This window comes from Penicillium hordei (assembly GCF_028827395.1).
Source record: "Penicillium hordei strain IBT 12815 chromosome Unknown utg000001l_segment0_segment0, whole genome shotgun sequence".
Lineage (NCBI taxonomy): Eukaryota > Fungi > Ascomycota > Eurotiomycetes > Eurotiales > Aspergillaceae > Penicillium > Penicillium hordei.
Genome location: NW_026623142.1, coordinates 5,460,821 through 5,485,537, shown reverse-complemented (window position 1 = coordinate 5,485,537; position 24,717 = coordinate 5,460,821). Strand labels below are relative to the sequence as shown.

Sequence of the window (24,717 nt, the reverse complement as noted above, 5' to 3'; positions counted from 1 at the left end):
CTGGTGGATTGCGTCCACGACTAGGATTCTTCTACTTAAAAAGCCGTGCAGCTAAAAATACAGGTATCTGATGGTTAATTACGATTAGTTACGGTTAATTACATATGTGACAGTATCGGATGGAAATATTACTATAATATACCGAGCCTCATTTATTGACCTGCACATGTGTGGACTTTCCACAGACGGGTGAATTCTCTCAGCTTCACCTTTTTCCCCGATGAATGATGTCTCGCAATCGAGGCTCACTTATGCTATATTGCAATTCCGCCATGGCACATATTCAGCACCACCAGGGCCTCTTGTCACTTTTGATACCTCTCATCGGTATCATAGGAGGAGCCCTGAAGTGGAACAGTGCTACCATCTTCGCTTTTAACATTGTCGCTCTGATTCCACTTGGGTCATGGATTACCCGATCAGTCGATGCGCTAACTGTAGGTGGCAGCCGAGCTGTGATTGAAGTGCTGAAATCAACACTGGGAAACTCGGTGGAATTAATGGTGATATCCACGGACTCCATCTTCAATGCAAATATAGACTGACGATAATTTATCCAGATCGGAATCAATTCGATCGCACAAAAACAACCACATATCTCGCAGTCCGTGATACTTGGAAGTGTCCTAAGCAATTTATTACTGGTAAACCCCAATATCAAATCCAACCATTGGTGCTACGAACCTTCTCCTAATACAAACTATACATTCAGGTCCTAGGCAGCACAATCTTCGTCTCAGGCTATGACCAAAAGCGACTCCGGTTCGATCGCACCCTCACAACAGTCCTCTCATCTCTTATGATGGTCGTCTTCATCCTCCTCGCCCTCCCAACCATAATGGACGTCTTCCCGTCCGCCAAAGCCACCCCGGAGGACCAAATCCTCTTAACGCAACGCGTAACAGCCATTATACTCGTCATTCTGCTCCTCATATTCCTCGTCTTCCGTCTCGGCACTCATGCAGCCATGTTCGCCAGCACCCCATTCAGCCAGCGAGACCACGCCCGCAGCGACTATCAATCTCGCCAGAGCCAAATCATCGAGGCTCAGTTCCCACGGCCGTATATTGGCAAGGGTCCAGCAGCTCTAATCTTAGCCGCTGCGTCCGCATCGGCGCTGGCGTGCACTCATTACATAGTCGGTAGTTTGGGCGGAGTTGCTTCGATCACGGGTATGAACCAGTCTTTCCTTGCAGTGACGCTTATTCCTCTGCTTGGGAACTCGGTCAAGTACAGCTCCATTGTGGTGGGGTCCCGATCCCTCAATCAGATTGAGCTGGGGATTAGATCAGTTATCAATACTGTGTTGCGGGTTACGATGCTTCTTGCTCCGCTGCTGGTTCTTGTTGGTTGGGCTTTCGGTCAGCCGCTCATTCTTAGGTTTGACGGGTTTGAGGCTACGACGCTCTTGCTTAGTGTTGTGGTTATGACTTATCTCATCTCTGATGGGCGGAGTAATTACTTCGAGGGGCTGATGTTGATTGGAACGTGAGTCGCTCGCACTGCCTTGTTGGGCTTTTTGTTCGTCGGTGTTAACTTTGCTTTCTCTTAACAGATACATGATCATTACTTTTGCGTTCTTTGTTAGGCCCGAAGTGTCGGCGAATGTGATTTTCCTGGGGACTTAGATTCGTCCAGTCCTGATATATCACATCATTCGTTACTTGAAGTGTCTCCTAAAGATGTGTTGAGGCGGCAAAGGCCTTCAGCTATCTAGTACGCATAGAACGCCACAACTAGACTAGAGTACCTATAATTATGCATCAGTAAAATTATATTTGGGACCCAGTAATGAATACAGAGAAACTTACAGAGCAAGGAGCATCGCGCCATGGATGTAGGCGTACTGTCCATCGCGAAGTAAATGATTGACCACCAGAATAGCCAAAAACATGGCGACAGTCTGGAAGGAGTCAAAGAAAAGTGTCATCGGTTCAGCAATACACCAGCCGATAACCACCAAGAATGGTATGACAAACAGACCAATCTGCAAGAGACTGTCGATGATAACCTGGATTGCAGTGTCTGTGTCTCCTGTACGTGATGCCGCGATGACAGTAACCCCCTCGGTGCTATTGCTAGCGATTGGAATAAAAACAATCGCGATAAATACTTCGGAGACTCCGAGCGTTTGCGTCATGTCACCGACGCTTTCGAGCAGAAGTTCTGTGCAAAAGATTGTTGCGGCCACGGCAGTTATCAATCGGATAATTGAGGAAGCCAGGCTGGCTCTGTTGGCTGCGGATGATGAATCTCCTTCAATTTCTTCGTCACTGGTTTCACTCTCATTTGAAAGGAATAGGTGTTTGTGAGTCCCGAGGTAGAAGTAGAGGTAACCTCCGTAGAGCGCGAGCAACACCAATGACGTTCCTCGGGAGAAAGATAGCACCCTGTCATCAATCTCAGATACTGGGAAAGTCGAGTAGAGAGCCGTTGGGAGAAGCATCGTCACGGATGTGATCATCATCAAGGAGGATAAAGTCTTTGCAAGGGCGCTATTAAACTCTAAAACTTCCTTGTTGTACGAAGCTGTAATGAGGCAGCAGCCGAAGACCTAGATTTGGCTGTCAGTCGGATAATATGGCCACCACTGAGCTTTTCACATTGACAAAGCTTACAAGTAGAATATCCGATAGGATACTGCCAACCATGACAGACTGTGCAAATTGGATCTCCCCATGAACCAGAGCCAGAATGCCCGCCTGGATTGAGTGAGCATTAGGTCATTTTGAAATTCAGGGCAGTAATTCTGACTGACCGTGAGCTCTACGGTATTGCCAAATGTGGCACTGAGTAATGCACCTTGCAACTCTCCGAGATGGTCAGCGAGTTCATCGGATGAGATAGATATCGCCTCAGACAAGAAAATAATGGCGACGATATTCACCACGAGAACTATGATCGGATTCCAATGAAATATCTTTGCAAGGCCAGCCAGAGGTAACAGAACCATCACTGGCCGTCCATAATTGATATTCAGTTCTTTCAGTCCATTTTGCGATGGCATCTTGAAGAACCTCTGGATTTGAGTCCAAGGATCTATATCTGCATCTTGGATTTGGTGACGCTGATGGCACCTGGGCTCTGGTCCACAAGGCTCTGGCTGAGTGCCTCGGCGAGACATGATAAATCTGGAAAAATATGGGCAACCTCTGAAGTGAAGCTCAAAGTGAGATGTGACCGGACCGGGGAAACATGAGTTCGGGATATGTGTTTCAAACTTTACCATGGTACAGATACGGGTACTAGTACCATGGTAACTTTCAGCCTTAATTAAAGTTACAGCCCTATTACTAGCGCCAAACAGACGTGCCGCATCTCCACTGAGTAATTGGGGTTCACGCGGTAGGGCTGAACCAGCTAGCCGTTTGATACCCTGCAATGTCATGTATGCATACGGTATACAGCCTTCAGGCAACAGCATTTCTCATGTTGGTCTCAGCCTTATAGGATATTTTGATGCAAGGTTGAGACTATTAATATTTCGAAAATATCATGTGGAATGACGATCAGCCATGTTACTTTACAATTTACAATTATTACCCGGAGAACACCGTCTCCGTTGACCCCTCTCTCGTCTGTATTGTCATTAATCGGAGCATTCGTGTCCCCCCCCCACACCTTGGCAATGCGTTCACAGCTTACGATTATTATTCTCCTTTGAGTCGCATGCCGGTCGCACACTCCTGTCTTCATCATCAACCCCATCTATTCACACCCTCCAATACGGGTAAGTGATTAAGAACCCGTTCAGAACATCCACAATCAACCTGCTTCGGAGTTGAATGGTCCCTGTTGCCCTGCCTGTGATCTATGGACAAACATCCTCCCTCCCTTGAGTCGCTCCAGAGGGAGGTCAGTGAATTCACAGCCATATACCATGGCCGAGGTTGGACGACGGAAGCAACAGACCTGGAGTCGGCAATGACGACAGCGGGGAATCGGGTACTTGCGGCAGATACGGAGTCTGACGCAATGACAATAATGCTCGAAGAGCTATCCGCATGTGTGAAGGCATGGCTGCAGGCCAAATCATGGATTGTTGCCGAAGATTTAGCCATTCTGGTGCTGGACTTCTGCGAAAACCTGAAGGGAGAGCAAGACTTAATGACTATGACAGCGATGCACAATCTCGCTTCAGCGTATTGGGGCCGAGGGCAGCTAAATCAGGCGGCTGCTTTCGCCGCCCGGGTGACCAAGCTGAGACAAGAGATTCTCGGCGAGGCGCATCCCCAGACATTGACTTCGATGGCGAATCTAGCTTCCACGTTTCGGAGCCAAGGGCTTTGGGGTGATGCTCAAGAGCTTGATTTATGGATTTTCGAGACGAAGAAGAAAACCATCGGTCCCAGCCATTTATCCACCTTGGGCTCAATGTCTAATTTGGCTATATCGTATGCCAATCTCGGTCGGCATAAAGAGGCTGAGTCAATTGCGCACCAACTAGTCGATCTTGGAGAAAGGGAATTATCTCCAGCCGATACCTCGCTGTTAAACTGGAAACTTATTCTGGCATCGACATACCGAGACCAGGGGAGGCTAGACTCCGCTGAAAAGTTAGAACGGGAGGTTGTCGATGTTAGTCGGGAGGAACTTGGGACAAATAATCCCTTCACCTTGACCGCTATGGCCAACCTTGCATCCACATTCCGCGAGCAAGGCCAATGGACGGATGCTGAGCGCCTTGAAATAATAGTCGTGGCTAGCAGCGAGACCGTGCTCGGCGAAACACACCCCCAAACCTTGATGTCCATCAGTAACCTTGCCTCAACATATCGCAATCTGGGTCGGCTCGAAGAAGCCAAAGATCTTGGGGGGAAAGCAACGGCTGTGATGAAAGAGGTCCTCGGGGAGCGTCATCCACACACACTGGTTGCCATGGCGGACCTTGCAGTGACATATCAAATGATGAGGCAATCACCAGATGCCGAGATCCTAGCAGCCCAGTCTGTGCGCCTGATGGAAGAGACCATAGGCAAAGACCACCCGTACACACTTAGCGCAATGGCCAATCTGAGCTTAATATACCAGTCGCAAAGCAAGTGGGAGGTCGCCGGTGGAATGGCCCAAACGTTACATTCTCGCAGGGAAAAGGCATTTGGGACGGACCACCCAGATACGGTGGCGGCGCTGGAGGATTTGAGGAGAGTAGCGTGGGTAGAGGCGGCGGATCAGAATGCTCAGCGTACGTTGAATTAGACTCTTCTGTGGGCTTGTGGAGGGGCGTTGCCGAATGTCCCCGGTGCCGTTAGTCTGTATTTGGCCAAAATTGGCCAGTTTTAGCCGTTTTTAATCAATTTTTATGTGTTCAATGGTCAATGGTTCAGTTTTGTTGGCGCTGCACCCCTTTTGAACCATTTGGGTCGAGGGGGTCAGCCTTGGGCATTAACATGGTATTTTGTCTTGCACAGCCTCCTTGCCAAGACTTGAGACTGTTAACAATCTTCTTGTGTGATCTCCAAGGCTTGATTTGGAGAAGTACAATAGACAGCATAGCCCTGTGAGAAACTCAGTTGCCTGCTCTGGAGTTGACTTTGGTCGTTCGTTAGGCTGCATACTTCATATGGCTAATGAGGATGGGCGCTTGTCAAACACCGGAACAACTAGTCAAGATGAACGTTAATAAGGGAGGACCCATATTATTGATGACCGAGTAAATGATCTCCAAGTGATTTATGCCCTATAATATGCAGGACAGCATCAAGGGTAGGTTGCTGTATGAGCCCAAATACACATACCCCTTACAAAATAAACCTATACTGTTAATAACAGGTTATAATACTCTGATATCCTGTCTCATATTCTCAGAATAAATATCAATATAGTTATGATAGACGAGTTGACCTAACTACATAATGTATGTATTCCACGTCTTATACTCCCGTGATACGCCAAGCTGTATTTTACAATTCCTTCCCCTTTTACGCGTATTTGTATTTCGCCAGAGCACATGTGCACTTCCAGATGTCCTTTCTGATTTTATCCCATCTAATTCTCCCAATGACATTCTCCATGAAATGACGCCAGCTTTAGGGGCCAATGGGTCTCGTATGTCTTTCTGGTCGCGAATAGTAAGTTTATCAATGATGAGGCCTGGAAATTCATCTTACTGACGATACCCAAAAGAAACCGCGATCAAAATATGCCACGGAACAATCCACTCAAGCGACTTTTTCTGATTCGGCTTTTTCCCTTGATCCTGACACATTAGGCGACCTTGTACAATCCAGAGATGTCCAGGAGTTACATGCCCTCGGTGGAGTAAAAGGTTTGGAGGAAGGACTGCGAACTGACGTCCACTCCGGTCTGAGCCTAGACGAGACCTACCTAGGTGCTCCCGTGAATGTCGCTGGGAGTACTACAAGCACTGCGCCGACAGAAAAGGTCGCTATCCCTGAACTTCCTATCTCAACAGAGTTCGATCACCAGGCATTCATCGACAGAAGGAAACTCTACGGGGACAATCGCCTACCCATAAAACAATCACCGAGCTTCCTGTCATTGATGTGGGCTGCCTACAACGACCACGTCCTATTCCTTCTAACTGGGGCTGCTATCATCTCGCTTGCTTTGGGGTTGTACCAGACATTTGGAACTAAACATACCGCTAATAACCCGCCCGTTGAATGGGTGGAGGGCGTTGCCATCCTCGTCGCTATCGTCGTCATTACTCTCGCCGGTGCCGCGAATGACTATCAAAAAGAGTACAAGTTCCGGAAACTCAACAAGAAACAGCAAGATCGCAATGTTTGGGTCCTTCGATCTGCGAGGGTTCATGACATTCCCATCTCTGAGATTGTTGTTGGTGATATTGTCCACATCAGTCCAGGGGATATCGTACCTGCTGATGGGGTGTTGATAAGGGGTCATCAGGTCAAATGCGATGAGTCCTCAGCAACTGGCGAGTCTGATCCGGTCGATAAAAGCGCTATCGATACAAAGCTTCCTAATGGCTCTCATGAGATTGATCCCTTCATTCTCTCTCATACCAAAGTCGTGGAAGGCGTCGGTGCGTACCTCGTCTTGGCTACGGGCACCAAATCAAGCTACGGAAGAATTCTCCTCTCTCTCGACACCGATCCAGGGTTCACCCCGCTTCAAGTACGGCTCAGCAATCTTGCAAAGAACATCGCCCGCTTTGGTGCACTTGCGGCGCTTGTGCTGTTCGTAATTTTGTTCATCAAATTCTGCGTCGGCCTCCGGAATAGCACTGAATCCGCTTCGGAAAAGGGACAATCGTTTTTGAATGTCTTCATTCTGGCATTGACTGTCGTTGTGATCGCAGTCCCCGAAGGACTCCCCTTGGCAGTTACACTTGCGTTGTCATTTGCCACTACTCGAATGATGAGAGATAACAACTTGGTTCGACAGCTCCGAGCGTGTGAAACGATGGGACAAGCCACAGATATCTGTTCAGACAAGACGGGAACGTTGACACAGAATGAGATGGCTGTTGTCTCTGGTTTCTTCGGTGCTACCTCGCAATTTACCGATCGACCTAGCAGTCTAGGCATTTTGGATGAAGAAAATTCCTCATCTGTGGCAAAATGCATGAGTCGACTCTCAAGTCAATCGAGGTCGCTTTTGAGGCAATCTATCGCCGTCAACTCGACCGCAATTGAATGCCAATATGACGGGGGTCGGCAGTTCCTTGGGTCCCAAACAGAGGCCGCCTTATTGAGATTCACCCAGGACTATCTCGAGCTAGATCAGCTTGACTTTGATCGTGCTAGTGCGGAAGTTGTGGATCTTTTGCCTTTTGACGCTTCTCGCAAATACATGATCACGGTTGTCAAACTGGGTAACGGGTTGTATCGAGTATATGTGAAGGGTGCTCCCGAGACTCTCCTTGAGAAATGTGTGGCCACAATTGCACAGCCAATGCAAGGGCTAAGTACTACTCCCATCACACAGGATGGGATTGAACAAATACGCCAAACAAATTCTCGGTACGCCTCACGGTCCTTGCGCACAATTGCTATGTGTTTCCGTGATGTGGAGGAGCTGCCCTTCAGGGGCGAGGAGGAAACTGTCGACTTCGAGGAGCTGATGAAAGAGCTTACCTTTCACGGAATTCTGGGTCTACGAGACCCTCTCCGGGCTGATGCTTGGAGTGCTGTGGAGACCAGCCATAAAGCAGGCCTAACTGTGCGCATGGTTACCGGTGATAACCTTTTAACAGCAAGAGCCATTGCAGAAGAATGCGGGATCATTAACAGTCCGGATGATCTTGTGATGGAAGGCGACAAATTCCGTGCAATGAATGAATCACAGCAAAAGGAGCTAGTTCCACGCCTCAAGGTCCTTGCTCGGTCTCGTCCAGATGATAAGCGGGTTCTGGTCCAGCGTCTGAAGGATCTCGGAAGAGTCGTTGCTGTCACTGGAGACGGTACCAATGATGCCCCTGCCCTTGCAGCTGCTGATATCGGGTTCTCGATGGGAATATCCGGCACTGAAATTGCCCGTGAGGCTTCCTCCATTGTCCTGATGGATGATACATTTTCTTCGATTGTCAAGGCTATCATGTGGGGAAGAGCAGTCAGCGATGCTGTCAAGAAATTTTTGCAGGTAAACTAGAGGCTCTATCAACAAGGAGTATAGATGGCTGGTCAGACTAATATGCTTTTTTCCAGTTTCAAATTACCATCACCTTTACCTCCGTGGGTCTGGCATTTGTCTCTGCGGTAGCCAACTCATCGCAAGAGTCGGTTCTTACGCCAGTGCAGCTCATGTGGGTAAACCTCTTCCAAGACACTATGGCAGCTCTGGCGCTAGCAACCGACCCCCCTCCTCGCCGGATCCTTGACCGCAAACCTGAACTAGCATCTACACCTTTGATTACTCCCACCATGTGGAAGATGATCATTGGCCAATCTGTGTATCAGATGGTAGTAACACTCGTTCTGTACTTTGCGGGCTCTTCTATATTCTCCTACCACAGTTCTCTTCAAACGTCACAATTACAGACTGCTGTTTTCAACACCTATGTCTGGATGCAAATATTCAACATGTACAAGTATGTTGAGGCTGCCTTCCGTTTTCTTTTTTTCTTTTTTTTCTCTCTCTTGCTAACCCCAATACAGCAATCGACAAATTGAGCGGTCATTTAACCTAATCGAAGGGATCCATCATAACTGGCTCTTCATAGCAATCACCTGCGTCATGATGGGAGCTCAAATCCTAATTATGTTTGTCGGCGGGCGGGCATTCTCAATCACGAAGTTGACTGGCGATCAATGGGCATATTCCATCGTTCTTGGTGCAATATCTATTCCCATCGGGTTCCTTCTACAAGCCATCCCCACTGTCATTGTTGAGAAACCAATGGCATGCATGGGGAGGCTATGGGACCGCTCACACCGTCGGTGATATCCTTTTCTTTCCCTCTCTTTCTTTCTTTTTTTTTCTCGATTAATCGCGCGAGCGCCTTTAAATTTTGCATGGCGTGGCTTTTTAATACCTACTCCTTTCTAACATCAATTTTCTCAATATCGTAATCCCTCATCAGGGTTGCCATTAGTTGGAGTCGCTCAAATTGAGCAAGGTTGCCCCTGGGGCATTCATTGTACCCATATTTCCACTACGATAGGTCTGTTAGTGCGTACTGTAATATCAAATTCGCACGTGGATCGGAAATGATTTGGCATAACTCGTCTCCGTTTGAAGCCAGCGGTTCGGGGTGAAGCTGTTGCGATCCTCGCCGAAGATCTGTGGAATGCGATGAAGACCTAAGTGTTGATACTGAGAACCACTTAAAGATAAGTCAACACAAGGTTCGACATCAATCAATCGGTATAGAGCCTTTTGCGGTTAGTCTTACCTCTGTTGCCGGCAATAGTCATCTCACCTCGTGGTACGACTCGGGGAAGGCCGCCAACAACAGCAGAGTGGAACCGATACGTTTCCTTCAGCCATTCAAAAATCTCTCAGCTGAAGACGCCTGGGGCCGATTGGTTAGAGGTGACTACTTACACAAGCCTTAAGAAACGGTAATTTCTGCGCTTCGTTATACTGCACGATGGGCGAGGGTTCACCCCAATCCTAAGCAGAATCAATCTTATCGCGCAATCGCTAGAAATATTTCGGGTGACGTAGTACTTGATAAATAAGCGCTTAAGCTATAGCACCAATAGTATCAGCCCCAGCCCCCGATGTTTGCAACAGTTGTGGCACACATCTCATACTCAGCCATGCGATCAGAATACTTAGCCCGAACGTCCAGCGGGTGCTGCATCATATCATTTCTTGTTCCCGGATTGCTCTTAGGCGCGTCAATAGCAGCAAGACAAGTATCGAAGACATGCGACGAAGGCTGAATACCAATACGGCTTCGGAATGGGTTTCCCAGAGTCAGGTTTTGTAATCAGGTATAGTGGCCCAGGATTGCGATATAGATGGTCAGGGCTTTGGTGTTTGCTACTGCGGCTCCGATATCTGTGTCTGTTTTCACAAAACCGGAGGTCATTAGTGGTCATCCGTTATGGCTCTGATCAGCATCTCGCAGCATTGATTAACGACCCGGAAGTGTTGGCACACATGTAGAAGTGGCTTGTCGGACTCGTCTCATGTACATGTTCAGTACATGGCCGTGTCATATCTCCGGCATCGCCTGCTGTCCTCGTCTGGACCAAATGCCGCAATTTACCCTCTATCCCTATATAGCTTTCGCTTTTTATAACAGTTTTGTATGCCGCGCAGACACTCATCGTTGCTCAGGGGTATGTACCTCTCGCTGCTCCGTGGGGTAGCATAGGGGTGGATGTATGGGCTCGGGTATTCGTTTCGATTTCTGTGCTCACTATCGTCTATAGCTCGCTTGTGCTTTGTGTAGGAGTTTTGTAGGTTCGCTGGTCTGTTTCTTCGTCGGCACTGAACGAAGTGAGGGAGTTAATCTCTATCTCCTTAGTGCGGATGTGTAAGTATCTGCCGCTGTCCCTGTCACTCTGTTAACTCACAGGATATAGGACATCCATTCTCCGAATGGTGTTCATGATATTTGCCCTCCAAGACTCGGATGGGGCAGTTTAATATTTCTCTGTTGTTATGGTGTGGTCTACTATAAAAATTAGTGACGCCATCCTCGCTCTTTCTACCCCGGTGTTGCGAGAATTGTTCGGAGTATTGAGTAAGACTCATTCGACCATGCATCACAGTGACTCAAATAATACAGGGACAATTGGCCATGGGTCGGTTCCTCAGTAAGGAGGCCTATATTTGCGGTAGGACCCAGGACGTAGATGACGTTCATGAGACGACATTCGATATGGACTCGGAGACAAAGTGGAGCGATGAAACGCTTCGGGGTCTCAATTCTTCAAGAATAAGGAGCTTCGATTTGAGGTTACGGTTCGTGTCGATGTTGTGAGACCCCCGTCCCGGTAGACGAGAGTGTGGTGAAGTATCTTTGCTCTGTGTCTATCGAGTTAATGGTTAATCAAAAAATCAATGCTTTGATGTTCTGGAACTCATGAGAAGCGAAGGCTTGCCATTCTTTCCGCCGTTCTATCATGATCTAGCCAATGAGTGATCGTTCGGTTTACCCGCTTCTTCTGTTGAGGTTGGCCAAAAGATTTTGTTTAGGCCACTTGGGAATGCCATCTAAACGCCCTGTCCTGTTTCTCTTGGGGGGATTCCAAGAATCCACCGTGGCGAAAGGCATTGCTGAGGTCGCCCAGCTGTGTGATGGAACCATTTGGAGAACCAGGTCGAAGCACACTACCACATCATACGAGCTACGGAGAGCAACTTCCAAAAGAACAAGTTCTGACTAGACAGAAATGAGATACCGTTCACCTGAAAAGGCTCATCGGGGATAGATCAATGCCACTGATTCGTTCTTTTGACGAGCTTAGTGGTCATGCGAGCTACTGGCTAAATTGCCAAGATCTTAGTATTGAACAGGTGTGAACGCCTCTAACGAGTGGGGCGAAAGCATGCGAGAAATTCCCGCATGAGATATCTTATATTATTAATATCATTGCAAGTTTCAGTTGCGCCGAATTCGTGCTGGGTAGTACTATCCATGTACATTGCACGTGGGCAAATTGTTCTAACTCAGTCATGACTTTGGCTTTCTTGGGCAAAAACCTTAGAACTGATGAACCAAACTGAGAGATACTTCTCTAATCTTTTTTCCCCTTTTCGTCGCCACCAATTGCTGTCAACCTTGGAAAAGAACAAATTCCTCTTACATTGAGGGCACGTGCGCTCGCCTAGGTGTGCCCGATCCACCGTCTTGGCAAGAGTGAAACCTAGCAAAGGTAAGAGAAAGTCAAGAGATGTTTTCTAGAATAGGAACGAGCCATGCGAGAGACCTTCAGACACATTCCGGGGATGGGCCTCTTATACACCCACGTGTAGGTTTACTGTGCTCTCATAGGTAGAGGTGGGCCGTGCGCCCCCACCCCCGCCAAGAGCCGCAACCGTCCAATGGCTGTGTCACTGTAGCCAATCAGATGTCATTTCCACTACATTCCACTGGATCTATACCTAATCTAGATGCGTTCCATGGTATATCTCAATGTAAAAAAGTTCCGCCCAGGTAATTGCCAAGGCCTTGTCCAATTTGCTTGAGACCTCAAGCTTGCGGAAACATGCTATTTTCCCTCTTGGCCAGGCCTTGTTACATTTACTTTTTGCCAAGTCCACGAACGATGATTCATGGGCTACCATTGCGAGTAGGACCAGCACGTGTGGTCAGAATTTCCCAATCGGGAAGTCCTCCTGGGCGTAGAACGCTTGCCACAGGACCTGTCGTACATAGAGAGCGGAGGAGCCCGTATCAACCTTTAGATCCATGCATACATAAAAGGCACTCTTCTCGCCTTAGTCCTTGTTTCTCTTCTTCATCCGTGCAACCGAAAGTTCAGACCTAAGCTTTCACTTGACTTGGTATCACTTGACTTGATACAAGCCATCAAGATGTATCTCCACCAATACGATTACATCTTTGCCATCGGCACGTTGTTTGCTATGCTTGATGCATTCAACAACGGTGCAAGTGAGTAGCAACATAGCCTATATTCTACTTGTGAACTTCAACTAACCTTTGGATGTTCATAGACGATGTTGCCAATTCTTGGGCTACCAGTGTCTCCTCCCGTTCTATCTCCTACCGCCAGGCTATGGTCCTCGGCACCATTTTCGAGTTCGTCGGAGCCGTCGCTGTCGGTGCTCGCACCGCTGATACCATCAAGAACGGCATCATCCCCAACTCATCCTTCCAAGGCAATGCCGGCGTTCAAATGCTTGCCTTCACATGTGCCCTTGCCGCTGCATCCTCATGGGTGATGTGGTGTACCAAACACTCCGCCCACGTCTCCTCCACCTACTCTCTCATCTCTGCTGTCGCCGGTGTCGGTGTTGCAACTGTTGGTGCTTCCCAGGTTCAGTGGGGCTGGAATAATGGCAAGGGTCTTGGTGCCATCTTCGCTGGTCTCGGCATGGCTCCCGTCATTTCCGGTTGCTTTGGTGCTATTATCTTCCTGCTGATCAAGTACATCGTTCACGTGCGGAGAAACCCTATCTCCTGGGCCGTCTGGAGTTCTCCTTTCTTCTTCTTGGTCGCTTCCACCATTTGTACGCTCTCCATTGTGTACAAGGGTTCCCCCAACCTGGGTCTGAACAAGAAGCCCGGCTGGTACGTTGCTGCTGTCACTATGGGCACTGGTGGCGGTGTCTGCCTTTTGTCTGCTATCTTCTTCGTTCCTTTCCTCCACGCCCGCGTTATCAAGAAGGACCCCAGTGTGAAATGGTGGATGGTCATCCAAGGCCCTCTTCTCTTCAATCGCCCCGTTCCTACCGATTCTGAGGTTGCCAAGGTCCCTAACTACGCTGTGGTTCAAGATGAACCCGAGTACCATGAGCCTCACCTGTCTGTCGATGAGAAGGAGCCCAAGGCCGGCGTTGCCTCCATCCCAGGCTCTACAGAGGAGCAATCCGTTGACAGGCTCGAGGCCAATCAGCTCACCTACCGTGAAGTCATGGCCCAGTCCGAGGACCGTCACAACGCCAAACTCCTTGAAAGCCGTGGACCTATTGGTTGGGCTATGCGCCTTCTCCGCGACAACCCCATGGGTGCCGGTGAGATCTACGAATTCCGCAACATGAAGCGCATGGCCAAGCGCCTCCCGGCCATCATCACTGTCGGTCTTCTGTACGGTTTCCACTACGATATCCACGCTGCCCAGAGTGGTAACGAGGGTACTCCCGAGGGTGAGCGCATGAAGCGTGTCTATGCCAACGCCGAGAAGTACCCCAACGAGGTCGAGCACACCTACTCTTTCATTCAGGTTATCACTGCTTGCACTGCTTCCTTCGCTCACGGTGCCAACGATATCGGTAACTCTGTCGGCCCCTGGGCTGCCATCTACTCTGCCTGGTCCACCGGTACCCCCGCTGCATCCAAGTCCCCCGTGCCCATCTGGCAGCTTGCTGTCCTGGCCATTTGCATTTCCATCGGTCTTTGCACTTACGGATACAACATCATGAAGGGTAAGCACTCCACTCCTCTTTCCTTTTGCCGGTTTTCATTTTTACTAACTATACACTTAGTCATGGGTAACAAGATCACCTACCACTCCCCATCCCGCGGTTCCTCCATGGAGATGGGTGCCGCCATCACAGTTCTGGTCTTCTCGCAGTTCTCCCTGCCCGTTTCCACCTCCATGTGCATCACTGGCGCTACCGTCGGTGTTGGACTGTGCAACGGAACTTACAAGGCTGTCAACTGGCAGCGTGTCGGCCTTTTGTTGTTTGCTTGGATCATGACCATTCCCATCGCTGGTACCATTGGTGGATGCCTGATGGGTTTGGTCCTGAACGCCCCCCATTTCCTCACCGTTTAGAGATTTGGCATTTTTGATTTCATCTTGAAAGTTTTTGACAGCGTACATATTTTACATAATTCTTCTTTTGAAATACCACTTAGAGTTCGGACAGTCAATCAAAATCATTCAAACAAAAAGTCTTATGAGTCAGTAGTGGCATTGTCATACTACGTTGGAAATAGAAGACATTCAATTCAGACCAATTGATTGACAACCTCCAATTCTTCACCATTAAGATTAAAAACAAATGAAAATCAAGTGCGTCTAACCAAAATGGATTTAGGGGGCAAAAATGCAAACACCAAAAAATAGTTTCCCTGGGAATCGAACCCAGAACCTTTCCGGAACATATGCTAATCGCATTTGTTAACGGAAAATCATAACCGCTAGACCAGGAAACTGCTCGGCCACTTGGGCCAATTGATGGAAGACACCGTCGGCTTTGGCTTTATGATTGAATTCAATCACCGTATACCATCATCTTTTGAGGGCTTCGAACAATAACAGTCTCTAGAGATGAATTTAATTGCCGAACCTGATTATTATTATATCAGATTTAGCTACTTTAACTACTTTATTCAATGCCATGTTATCAAATCCAGGATGGAAAAAAGAAGAAAATATTCGAATAAAATACTTCATGCATATATTCCTGGCAACATATTTTGGTCTGTGGTCTGTGGTTTGTGGTCTGCAATTCTCAATCAACTCCCAACTTACATCTCCTCAGCAACTTTGACCAATTCATATCTCTCTCTCCGCAAGTAATCATAGGTCACAATCTTCTGACGAGCGTCCTGTTCGATGGATTTCCATTCCTCCGGAGAAATAGTGATTTCACCAACTTGTTTCGGAAAAATGGTCATTGGGCGGCAGCGTTTTGTCAGGCCAACCTTGAAAAATCCGAGCCGGAACTCGGTCTGCTTTGTACGTTCGTGGGGGACTCCAAACATAAATGGTTCTTTCGGACGCTCGTAGGGCTCTGCGTTGACTACTGATGTGAGGCCCATCTGAAAACATTCCTGCCTGAACCGGGCTCGGGCCGATCCTGGCTTGGGCATTTCGTACGCGGATTGATCAGTCGGAAAGTTGGCCGGAGCCGTGGCTGTGTCAGTGGAGGGCTCTGGTTGTTGAGCTTTATCAGGGACACCTGGAGAGTTTGCTGTGTTCTCATCTGTGTTCTCATCTGTGGTGTCATTTGTACCGTCTGCAGGGCCTCCGCTGGGGTCGTCATCAGATTCGTCCTCAGTGTCGGTATCAGTGTTATCTCCAGAATCGCTCCAAGTCTCGTACCCAAGCTCTTCTGCAAGGACCTTTCCAAGAACCTCATTTTTAGAGCTTGTCTCGGTATCTATCCCTTGCTGCAAATGCTTCTCGTCCACCTTTCGTAGAGTCGGCACCCTACACTGGGGCTTTCTGATTTTACCAAGTGGGCGTTGCTTGACCAAAGGTAGTTGTAGTTTGACGAGAGCCCCCTTCCAAGTCTTCAATGGTCGCTTGCGTTTGTCTTCGGTCGAGACAGAGTTGTTTGCAGTCTTGTCAAATTTCGCGTGCGCCGCGATAGCCTCCTCATGAGCATATAGTCTCGCAGCCCGAGTATGCTCGCTAATTCCATGCCTGGTGACATCCAAATAAAAGCTCAGGTCCTGACATTCAACACCCTCCTTCGGATCCATGGCGCAAGGGTTCGCTTTCACAAAGTGCTCATGAGCTTTGCGCATGTTTCCGCGCAGAAACTCAACTCGACCCATCCAGAACTCACACTTAGCAACGAGGAGCGGATTTTTGGATTCATTTGCAGATTCCCTGGCGAGCTTGATCATAACCTCGGCCCTGGAGGGATTTTCGTTGGCGATGAGGCTCGAAGCCGGTAAAAGATAAGAGCCAACTTCGACCCGATAGTACATATGGATAATATCTCTGTCAGCCAATTCGACAGGCATGCTGTTGACAATACCTGCAAGAGCTTCGAGCTTTTCTTCTCGCAAAGCACGGGCTTCCAGTATGAGTCCTTGCTCTTCCCGCGAAGAAAGAGGAAGTGTGGTCGGCCAGGAGCTCCCATCATTGCTCGCGTGGGGCACGTTGTCGGGCATGATCGAAACACTGTTTTCCCTAGCAGGGTCTTGAGGGTTGATCTTGACGAATTTGTGAAGTAGATGTGATGGGACTACTGGTAGTCTTGCAATGATCCAAGAATTTCTGTCGGATAAAAGAGATAAAAGAGAATATTGGTATGTCGGGCGTTGGCGGAGGAAGATAGAAACCAAGCGAGAAACAGTGACCCTTATGTACCTCACAAGACGCGTCGACAAGAAAGACAACAAACGTGTTGAAAAGAGTAAAGAGTTTGATCAAGACAATTCGAGACAAAGACACTTGTCTGAAAAGGGATATCGGGACTTGAGTCGTTCTTTCCTTTGTTTCTCCTAATCCCATTGTTAGCCTCGCTGAGACTGAAACGACGCATTCTACATATGTACCATCCTATTCTCTTTGTGTATGTTTTGACTTACTCAATACAAGTTGAGCAAGAAACTGGTGGAATGAGCTTCATGACTGTGTAGGTAGTACTGAGTAACTATTCTCCACCTAACTCTAGAGGTGTTTTGGCTCCGTCAAAATACAAATACGTTGTGCTTTGAGTAAATAAAACCGTGGCAGTTATGCGGATTATGTATGGAAATAGTCTAGATAAAAGTTCTTCTGTTACAATTTACTCGAAATTGAAATTAACTGGATATTTGGTTTATGGGATTAGTGACAGCGTAAAGCGCCTAAGTACCCCGAGCATCATGCTCTCCTCACGTACCACCCCAAGCAACCAAACTCTCGCTATTCCCCCTTTCGAACCTAATTCTCAATTTATATCTGACATTTCTGGGACCTTTTTGCCCGGACTACTGTGTGGCTGCGGTCGAACTAGACACGAGCCGACTGCTTATCGTGAGAGTCATATGTATCAAGGAACAAAACAGAGGAAATAGTGAATTGGCGATATCAAGCCGATAGATAATCCTTTAGAAATTATCTATATTTTTAAGATCGCTATCTTCCCAGTCTAATAATGCGTGGGTGGACGCTGCCGGAGAGTGATCAAACTCAGCGGCCTCTACGCAAGTAAACCCAATGACAGCCTCCCTTTGGACATCACGGGCCATTTCGCTATAGCCTGGTATATGCAGTGCTCGAGTGAGCGATGTGTAAGCCTCTGGGAACCTTCCAAGTTTCATGAGGTTCATTCCTTTGATAAAATGAGTAATGCCGGCGATAATGCTTGATTCTGGGTTGCTTAAGACGGTATAGCTCGTGTTAATTTGCATAACCTTTTCTAAGCTCGCCATGGAGTCTTCATATTGGCAAAGATAGTGTTGAACGGCAGCGATAAAAAGTCGACATCGCATCTCATCCAGTTCGCACAGAAAGGGGTTTTGGCTAATGACCTGCGAGGCAAGCTCCATTGCAAGGTCTGGCTCGTCAAGTTGCCACCGCTCTTCCGCGTCTACCAGTAATGAGCCACTGCATGCACAGAGCCAGATATCATCGATAGAGGTTGACGTTATTTCTGTTGGTGAAATTGTTCTAGGAATGTCAGGTAGGGAGTGGGAATCAGATGGAAAAGGGGGAATAGCGAGACTGGGGTTACTTGAGGTAGTGTGTGCGAGCATAAAATCGTGTTCTGCGAGCCGCGTCTGAAGGTCGTACACTGCATTCATGGCTCGAGATAGTTCTTGCTCTAGCTCGGTAAGTTTGGTGGATGCGTCCTCAGAGGTTGGCCGTCGGGACTTAATACCCCTGCGCAGACGTCGAAAAATGTTGGCCATTTTGGAATGGGAATATCTTGTGATGTTCTCAAGCTGATGAATAGTTCGTTTGAGATGATTTTTTTAGGGTTTATATACTCGTCCGTCGAGCAGTTGCCGGGGGTGGCTTCTGAAAGAGGATGCCCCATACTGATGAAAGAGATCATTGTTTCTTTGAAAACAATTTCATTGTACTAATTGAGTAAAAAAATGGAAGAAAAAAAAATATTATTTGAAACCTTTTGTACTAAACATAGGTTGGCAACCCCTGTCTTGGGGCTTCTAACAATATGCAAATCAAGCAAAGCTTGCAAACACACAAACGTAACAAACACAAACAGAGCAAACTTTACAAATGCAGCAAACTGCTACATATGACATCACCTACTCCTGTGGACCCACATCTACTCGGTGCCTACAGCACCTCGAGCAGCAAGATGCAACCATACAAAGTGAAAGAGTAAGACCAGGGGTATGCCACTAAATTAATTAGGGTATATCCGGGTACATCCACCACTGATTGGGAAATGTGGTCGGTAGAGATGCCCAAAGTAATTTAGCTGCAGAGTGTGCAGTAGAACAGTGTATAGTATTACTCCGACTCCGATGTAAAAAGCGCATTACGGTGAGTCAATTGTTTGTCTAGTCTGCTCTGTCCAATCTGATACTACAGATCTTCCCACGGTAATCCACTTACAGAATCAGCCCATGAATCTAGACTTGCGGGGGTGCTGCAAACACATTTACAAAGCCGGGTTGAAGGTTGGAATCTCACATTTATAAAGTCTGCGTAGAATCCCCAACGGCTCTATGTAGTTATTTCCCCCCCCCCCCATTTATTTCCCTACTGTCTTATAGACCAAGTCGTCATATATCCTCCAATCCGTGGACCTCCCCCGTAATAATTTGTCATAGAGATTTAATTTAGCAGGTACGCTGACTTGACCTCTTCCACTTCCAAGTTTGCTTTCACTTGACAAATGCCCGAGATCAATCCTTTACTTTTCTTTTTTTTTGTTGACTGCTTTCACTTGTGAATTGACATTGATGTTTTTGCAGTCATGTCTCCTACCTTGCTCAGAAACGTCGACACGGTTGAAATCGTGGATATCCACCAGGATGATATGGAATTCTCCTTGGTCGATGATATCTACAAGAATCTAGACCCACCAGCAGGCGGACAGCGCACATTCCCAACCCTTCTACTCTACGACACCAAAGGATTGAAGCTTTTCGAGGAGATCACTTACTTAGATGAATATTATCTTACCAACACGGAGATCGAGATCTTGACAAAACAAGCGAAGAGGATAGTCGCACGCATTCCAGAAAATGCGCAGTTGGTGGAGCTCGGCAGTGGGTCTGTTACCCGTACACCCTGCATCTGTCGCATCGCGCACTTGGATGATTGTGCCCAAAATCCTGACAATTTTTCTTTCTAGAAACCTGCGCAAGATCGAAATTCTACTTCGCGAATGTGAACGGACTGAAAAGAAAGTGGATTACTATGCTTTGGACCTTTCATTGGTGGAGTTGCAACGAACATTCTCTGAAATCTCGCCCGAAAGCTTCGCCCATGTAGGATTCCATGGTCTCCACGGAACGTACGATGATGCTGTCGGCTGGCTGAAAAGCCCGGAAAACCGGAAGCGACCGACCGTGGTCTTGTCGATGGGATCATCCATGGGCAATTTTAGTCCTCCGGGTGCTGCGGAATTTCTTGGTGGTTTTTCCAAGCTATTGGGCCCGTCCGATTTCATGCTTATCGGATTGGATGCATGCAAGAACCCCGAAAAGGTGTTTAAGGCATATAACGATACCAAGGGAATTACTCGCCAATTCTATGAGAATGGCCTCTTGCATGCCAATAGGGTTCTTGGCTTCGAGGCCTTCAAGGCGGACGAATGGGAGATCTTGACCGAGTACGATACCACTGAGGGACGGCATCAAGCCTTTTATGTTCCAAGAGTTGATGTGGTCATCAATGGGATCAATATTCCCAAAGGAGAGAAGCTCATCTTTGAAGAGGCATGGAAGTACGGTCGCAGCGAACGAGATGAGCTCTGGCGCAATGCAAACCTCATTTCCCAGGTCGAATTTGGAAATTTGACCGATGATTATCGTGAGCCTTGATCTTTTGATCGAATCATCATGGCGGACTTGCTGACGCGCGTTTAAACAGACCTTCATCTGCTATCACCCGCTGCGCTTGATGTGTCTATGAACCCTTCAAAGTATGCAGCCCAACCGATCCCTAGTATCGACAACTTTCAGTCTCTATGGACTGCATGGGATCTCGCAACCAGAACCATGGTCCCTCGCGAGGAGCTTTTTTCCAAGCCGATCAAACTCCGAAATGAGCTGATCTTTTATTTTGGCCACATTCCGACATTTTTCGGTGTGTCTCTGGTGTTCAACGTTGCTTATCATGTTCACTGCTAATAATGCTGGAACTCAGATATTCATCTGACGCGGGCTTTACAGGAGGAACTTACTGATCCTAGCCATTATAAACTAATTTTTGAGCGCGGAATTGATCCAGACGTCGAAGACCCACGGCAATGCCACAGCCACAGCGAAATACCCGATGAGTGGCCGCCACTGGATGAAATTCTGGACTACCAAGACAGAGTGCGAAACCGTGCGCTCTCAATCCTACAAGAGGGATATGCGTCGCAAGACCGCACTCTTGGAGAGGCTCTTTGGCTTGGCTACGAGCACGAAGCAATGCATCTCGAGACTTTCCTCTACATGCTGCTCCAGAGTGATAAAACTCTTCCTCCCACAGGTGTTGATCGCCCGAATTTTGAGCAAATCAGTCGCCAAGCGAAGAGAGACGAAAAGCCGAACAAGTGGTTCAGAATTCCACAGCAGACTATCGAAATTGGATTGGACGACTCCGACGAAGAAGTTATGCCAAATAACTCTTTCGGATGGGACAACGAGAAGCCCCAAAGAAAAGCTACTGTGCATGCCTTCGAAGCCCAAGCGAGACCCATCACCAATGGTGAATATGCCAAGTACATACAGGATAAGGGTATTCAAACATATCCTGCGTCTTGGGTGTTTAACCCAGGCCAAGACAATCTCGTTTCCAAGGGCATCAGTTCCTCAGGTGCCCAAGCCGGTTCGAGCTCCAGTCCTGCAGGATTTTCTCTTGAGGATGTCACGGTTCGAACTGTGTTCGGACTTGTGGCTCTTGAAGTCGCACAAGATTGGCCATTGGTTGCTTCCTATGATGAAGTGGCGAGCTATGCAAAGCACATGAAATGCAGGATCCCCACGTTTGAAGAGACCAGGAGCATATATCACCACTCTGATCAACTCAAGAGTGATCGAGTCACGAATGGCCAGAGGTATGAAAATAATTCTGGTTATGATACAGCAGAAGCTAACTTATAAAATAGGAATGGAGTCAATGGGTTCAGCAAGCCCCACTCTACTAGTCAGACTGTTTTCCGTGATCTCACTGGTTGCAATGTTGGCTTTAATAACTGGCACCCAGTTCCCGTCACCCCAAATGGGGACCAGTTAGCTGGTCAGGGTGAAATGGGAGGTGTCTGGGAATGGACTAGCACGCCCTTGATGCCGCACGATGGCTTCAAACCAATGGACATCTACCCTGGATACACATGTGAGTGATACCTTGCGCATCAAAACCGAACCTAAACTCATTGGCCTCAACAGCGGACTTCTTTGATGGGAAACACAATATCGTTCTCGGGGGCTCCTGGGCTACCCTGCCTCGCATTGCTGGCCGGAGTACTTTGTAAGTATAGACCCTATGATATTCAGCAAACTGGACTAACACATTTTAGTGTCAATTGGTACCAGCATAACTACCGCTATACATGGGCGGGTGCACGTCTAGTTAGAGATATATAGATAGAGCTTGAGCAATGCTAATAAGCCCTGGAGATGAGCTCCTGGAATGCTCCATGATGATGACCTCATTCTCACGATAAGAGATAAACCGCGGGGAGCCATAACGTGACTGCCCCTCATCCCTTCCCCAACATCTTCTCCAATTCCTTGTCTTCTCTTCATTTTAGTTGAATCATAAATTAAATAATTTGCATGATGTCGCTGGAAACAATTTCAACTATTTCCCCCGCCACCAATGAGCCTGTTGTCACCCGCACCGGTGTCTCATCGGAGGAGTTGAAACAGATCCCTGTGGCCGCCCAAACGGCTTTCCGGTCATTCTCGCAGTCCACAACGTTAGAACAAAGGCAGCAAATCGTGGAACGTGCTCTTGACATCTTGGAGAAAAAACAGGATGAACTAGCACGTGAAATTACTGAGCAGATGGGCCGGCCCATCGCCTATACCGGTGTTGAAGTTGCGACCGCCATCAAGCGTAGTCGTTACTTGGTTCGTATTAGCTCCTCCGTGCTAGGCGAGAAAGGAACTGTGCCTGGAGAGGAAGAGAATGGATTCAGGCGGTATATCAAGCGTTCACCTGTCGGTGTAGCGCTGATTATTTTCCCGTGGAACGTGAGTTTAATTCGTGAAGATATTGGTATATCTGTAGATGCTGATAAATCAATATATAGTACCCCTACCTTACACTTGTCAACAGCCTAGTTCCCGCCATCCTCGCTGGAAACGCTGTTATTCTCAAGCCCTCCCCTCAGACTCCAACAATCGTTGAACAATTTGCCTCTGCTTTTGCCGCAGCTGGTCTTCCCCAAAATGTGCTTCAATTCTTCCACTGCGGATCTTTCACATTTATCGAGACCTTGGTGCGGTCTCCACTGGTGAACCATATCTGTTTCACTGGTTCCGAAGCTGGTGGCCTGGCAGTGCAAAAGGCAGCTTCCGATCGGATTGTGAATGTTGGTCTAGAACTTGGTGGCAAGGACCCGGCCTACGTCAGAGATGATGTAGATCTAGCCTGGGCTGCTGAGGAAGTTGTGGATGGCGCTATTTTCAATAGCGGACAGAGCTGCTGCGCAATCGAGCGTGTCTATGTTCACGAGAAGGTCTACGATGGTTTCATTGCTGAGGTGAAGAAGGTCCTGAGCAACTACCGTGTGGGCGAGCCTTCCGATCCCAAGACCCAAATTGGACCTGTCGTTTCTAAGCGTGCGAAGGAGGCCATTCTCGAACACATCGAGGACGCCGTGCAGAAGGGTGCGAAGAACGAAACTCCTGCCAATGAGACCTTTGAGAACTTCCCTCCGAATGGAAATTATGTCAAGCCTACACTACTGACCGGCGCTAATCATGACATGGCTGTGATGAAGGATGAAACATTTGGGCCTATTATTCCTGTAATGAAAGTATCTGGTGACGACGAGGCTGTTCGTTTGATGAACGACAGTGACTTCGGTCTTACTGCCAGTGTTTGGAGCAAGGACGTTGCAGCGGCCGAGAAGCTGGTTGAACGTGTTGAGGCCGGCACTGTCTTCGTCAACCGATCTGACTACCCTAGCCCCGTAAGTTCGGCTCTTCCCATCTACTATTGTCACCGTCCGCTAACCGATGTACATTACAGGATCTCGCCTGGACAGGATGGAAGAACTCTGGCCGTGGTGTTACCCTAAGTCGATTCGGTTTTGAGCAGTTTGTCAAACTGAAAAGCCACCACATCAAGGATTATCCCAAATGAACATGTGCATATGAGATAAGTTCATTTTTTTCGTCAGGAGAATACGATGTATTACATGGATTACTACGAAATCATGACAATGACTACATATACTATCTTGTCGACGAATGCACATTTATTTCTCCTGCTACGCCTAAGTGAGGATATATTTTTAACACAACCATAAGAGCCTTGCGTGATTTAACCTAGATAGGCGATATCTACGGACAGCCAAGACTCTGCAGCTCCACTCGGGCTTGATTTAGGAAGTAGTTCGGGGGAGCTTAGGTCCTATTGGCATAAGGCACAACGCTTAACGATCTCCCTTTTTGCAGTAAGATGTTTAAGGCTTCACTATCTATCTATATGGTAACATTTCAAACTTGCTAGTTAATGATACCATTTCATACCTTGTCATTCCGAGCTCGGGCTCGATGCTCTATGTTTGTAACAAACTAGCAGGATTTGCCTTTTGTCGGCTATTTTAGCCTGTTTC

At 47.8% G+C, this 24,717-nt stretch overlaps 11 protein-coding genes across 11 annotated transcripts; 6 read left to right on the top strand and 5 right to left on the bottom strand.

Moving 5' to 3' along the window:
- Positions 1–224: 224 nt before the first annotated feature.
- Positions 225–1,628, top strand: N7537_002079 (uncharacterized protein; the record flags this gene model as incomplete). The annotated part of the gene is made up of 4 exons (XM_056893137.1): positions 225–503; positions 561–644; positions 713–1,488; positions 1,556–1,628. The coding sequence occupies 4 exons, from the start codon at positions 225–227 to the stop codon at positions 1,626–1,628; spliced, it is 1,212 nt and encodes a 403-aa protein (XP_056758132.1).
- An 85-nt stretch (positions 1,629–1,713) lies between these two features.
- Positions 1,714–3,124, bottom strand: N7537_002078 (uncharacterized protein; the record flags this gene model as incomplete). The annotated part of the gene is made up of 4 exons (XM_056893136.1): positions 1,714–1,750; positions 1,812–2,554; positions 2,619–2,702; positions 2,759–3,124. The coding sequence occupies 4 exons, from the start codon at positions 3,122–3,124 to the stop codon at positions 1,714–1,716; spliced, it is 1,230 nt and encodes a 409-aa protein (XP_056758131.1).
- Positions 3,125–3,765: 641 nt separating this feature from the next.
- Positions 3,766–4,061, bottom strand: N7537_002077 (uncharacterized protein; the record flags this gene model as incomplete). Its single annotated transcript, XM_056893135.1, has 2 exons — positions 3,766–3,800; positions 3,824–4,061. 2 exons carry the CDS (start codon positions 4,059–4,061, stop codon positions 3,766–3,768), a joined length of 273 nt encoding a protein of 90 aa, XP_056758130.1.
- Positions 4,062–4,374: 313 nt separating this feature from the next.
- N7537_002076 (uncharacterized protein) lies at positions 4,375–5,199 on the top strand (the record flags this gene model as incomplete). Its single annotated transcript, XM_056893134.1, has 1 exon — positions 4,375–5,199. One exon carries the CDS (start codon positions 4,375–4,377, stop codon positions 5,197–5,199), a length of 825 nt encoding a protein of 274 aa, XP_056758129.1.
- Positions 5,200–6,017: 818 nt separating this feature from the next.
- N7537_002075 (uncharacterized protein) lies at positions 6,018–9,369 on the top strand (the record flags this gene model as incomplete). The annotated part of the gene is made up of 4 exons (XM_056893133.1): positions 6,018–6,071; positions 6,127–8,568; positions 8,634–9,016; positions 9,084–9,369. The coding sequence occupies 4 exons, from the start codon at positions 6,018–6,020 to the stop codon at positions 9,367–9,369; spliced, it is 3,165 nt and encodes a 1,054-aa protein (XP_056758128.1).
- A 91-nt stretch (positions 9,370–9,460) lies between these two features.
- On the bottom strand, positions 9,461–10,041 carry N7537_002074 (uncharacterized protein; the record flags this gene model as incomplete). The annotated part of the gene is made up of 3 exons (XM_056893132.1): positions 9,461–9,580; positions 9,625–9,741; positions 9,973–10,041. Coding segments are annotated over 3 exons (306 nt in total), but the record flags the coding sequence as incomplete, so codon positions are not given.
- A 2,880-nt stretch (positions 10,042–12,921) lies between these two features.
- On the top strand, positions 12,922–14,846 carry N7537_002073 (inorganic phosphate transporter; the record flags this gene model as incomplete). The annotated part of the gene is made up of 3 exons (XM_056893131.1): positions 12,922–13,000; positions 13,063–14,493; positions 14,554–14,846. The coding sequence occupies 3 exons, from the start codon at positions 12,922–12,924 to the stop codon at positions 14,844–14,846; spliced, it is 1,803 nt and encodes a 600-aa protein (XP_056758126.1).
- Positions 14,847–15,132: 286 nt separating this feature from the next.
- N7537_002072 (uncharacterized protein) lies at positions 15,133–16,921 on the bottom strand (the record flags this gene model as incomplete). Its single annotated transcript, XM_056893130.1, has 2 exons — positions 15,133–15,274; positions 15,549–16,921. Coding segments are annotated over 2 exons (1,515 nt in total), but the record flags the coding sequence as incomplete, so codon positions are not given.
- A 924-nt stretch (positions 16,922–17,845) lies between these two features.
- Positions 17,846–18,649, bottom strand: N7537_002071 (tetratricopeptide repeat protein; the record flags this gene model as incomplete). Its single annotated transcript, XM_056893129.1, has 1 exon — positions 17,846–18,649. One exon carries the CDS (start codon positions 18,647–18,649, stop codon positions 17,846–17,848), a length of 804 nt encoding a protein of 267 aa, XP_056758124.1.
- A 1,040-nt stretch (positions 18,650–19,689) lies between these two features.
- N7537_002070 (DUF323 domain protein) lies at positions 19,690–22,513 on the top strand (the record flags this gene model as incomplete). The annotated part of the gene is made up of 7 exons (XM_056893128.1): positions 19,690–19,988; positions 20,071–20,750; positions 20,811–21,026; positions 21,087–21,984; positions 22,036–22,262; positions 22,316–22,397; positions 22,447–22,513. 7 exons carry the CDS (start codon positions 19,690–19,692, stop codon positions 22,511–22,513), a joined length of 2,469 nt encoding a protein of 822 aa, XP_056758123.1.
- A 192-nt stretch (positions 22,514–22,705) lies between these two features.
- N7537_002069 (aldehyde dehydrogenase family protein) lies at positions 22,706–24,290 on the top strand (the record flags this gene model as incomplete). The annotated part of the gene is made up of 3 exons (XM_056893127.1): positions 22,706–23,125; positions 23,185–24,069; positions 24,129–24,290. The coding sequence occupies 3 exons, from the start codon at positions 22,706–22,708 to the stop codon at positions 24,240–24,242; spliced, it is 1,419 nt and encodes a 472-aa protein (XP_056758122.1). The 3' UTR covers positions 24,243–24,290.
- Positions 24,291–24,717: the final 427 nt, after the last annotated feature.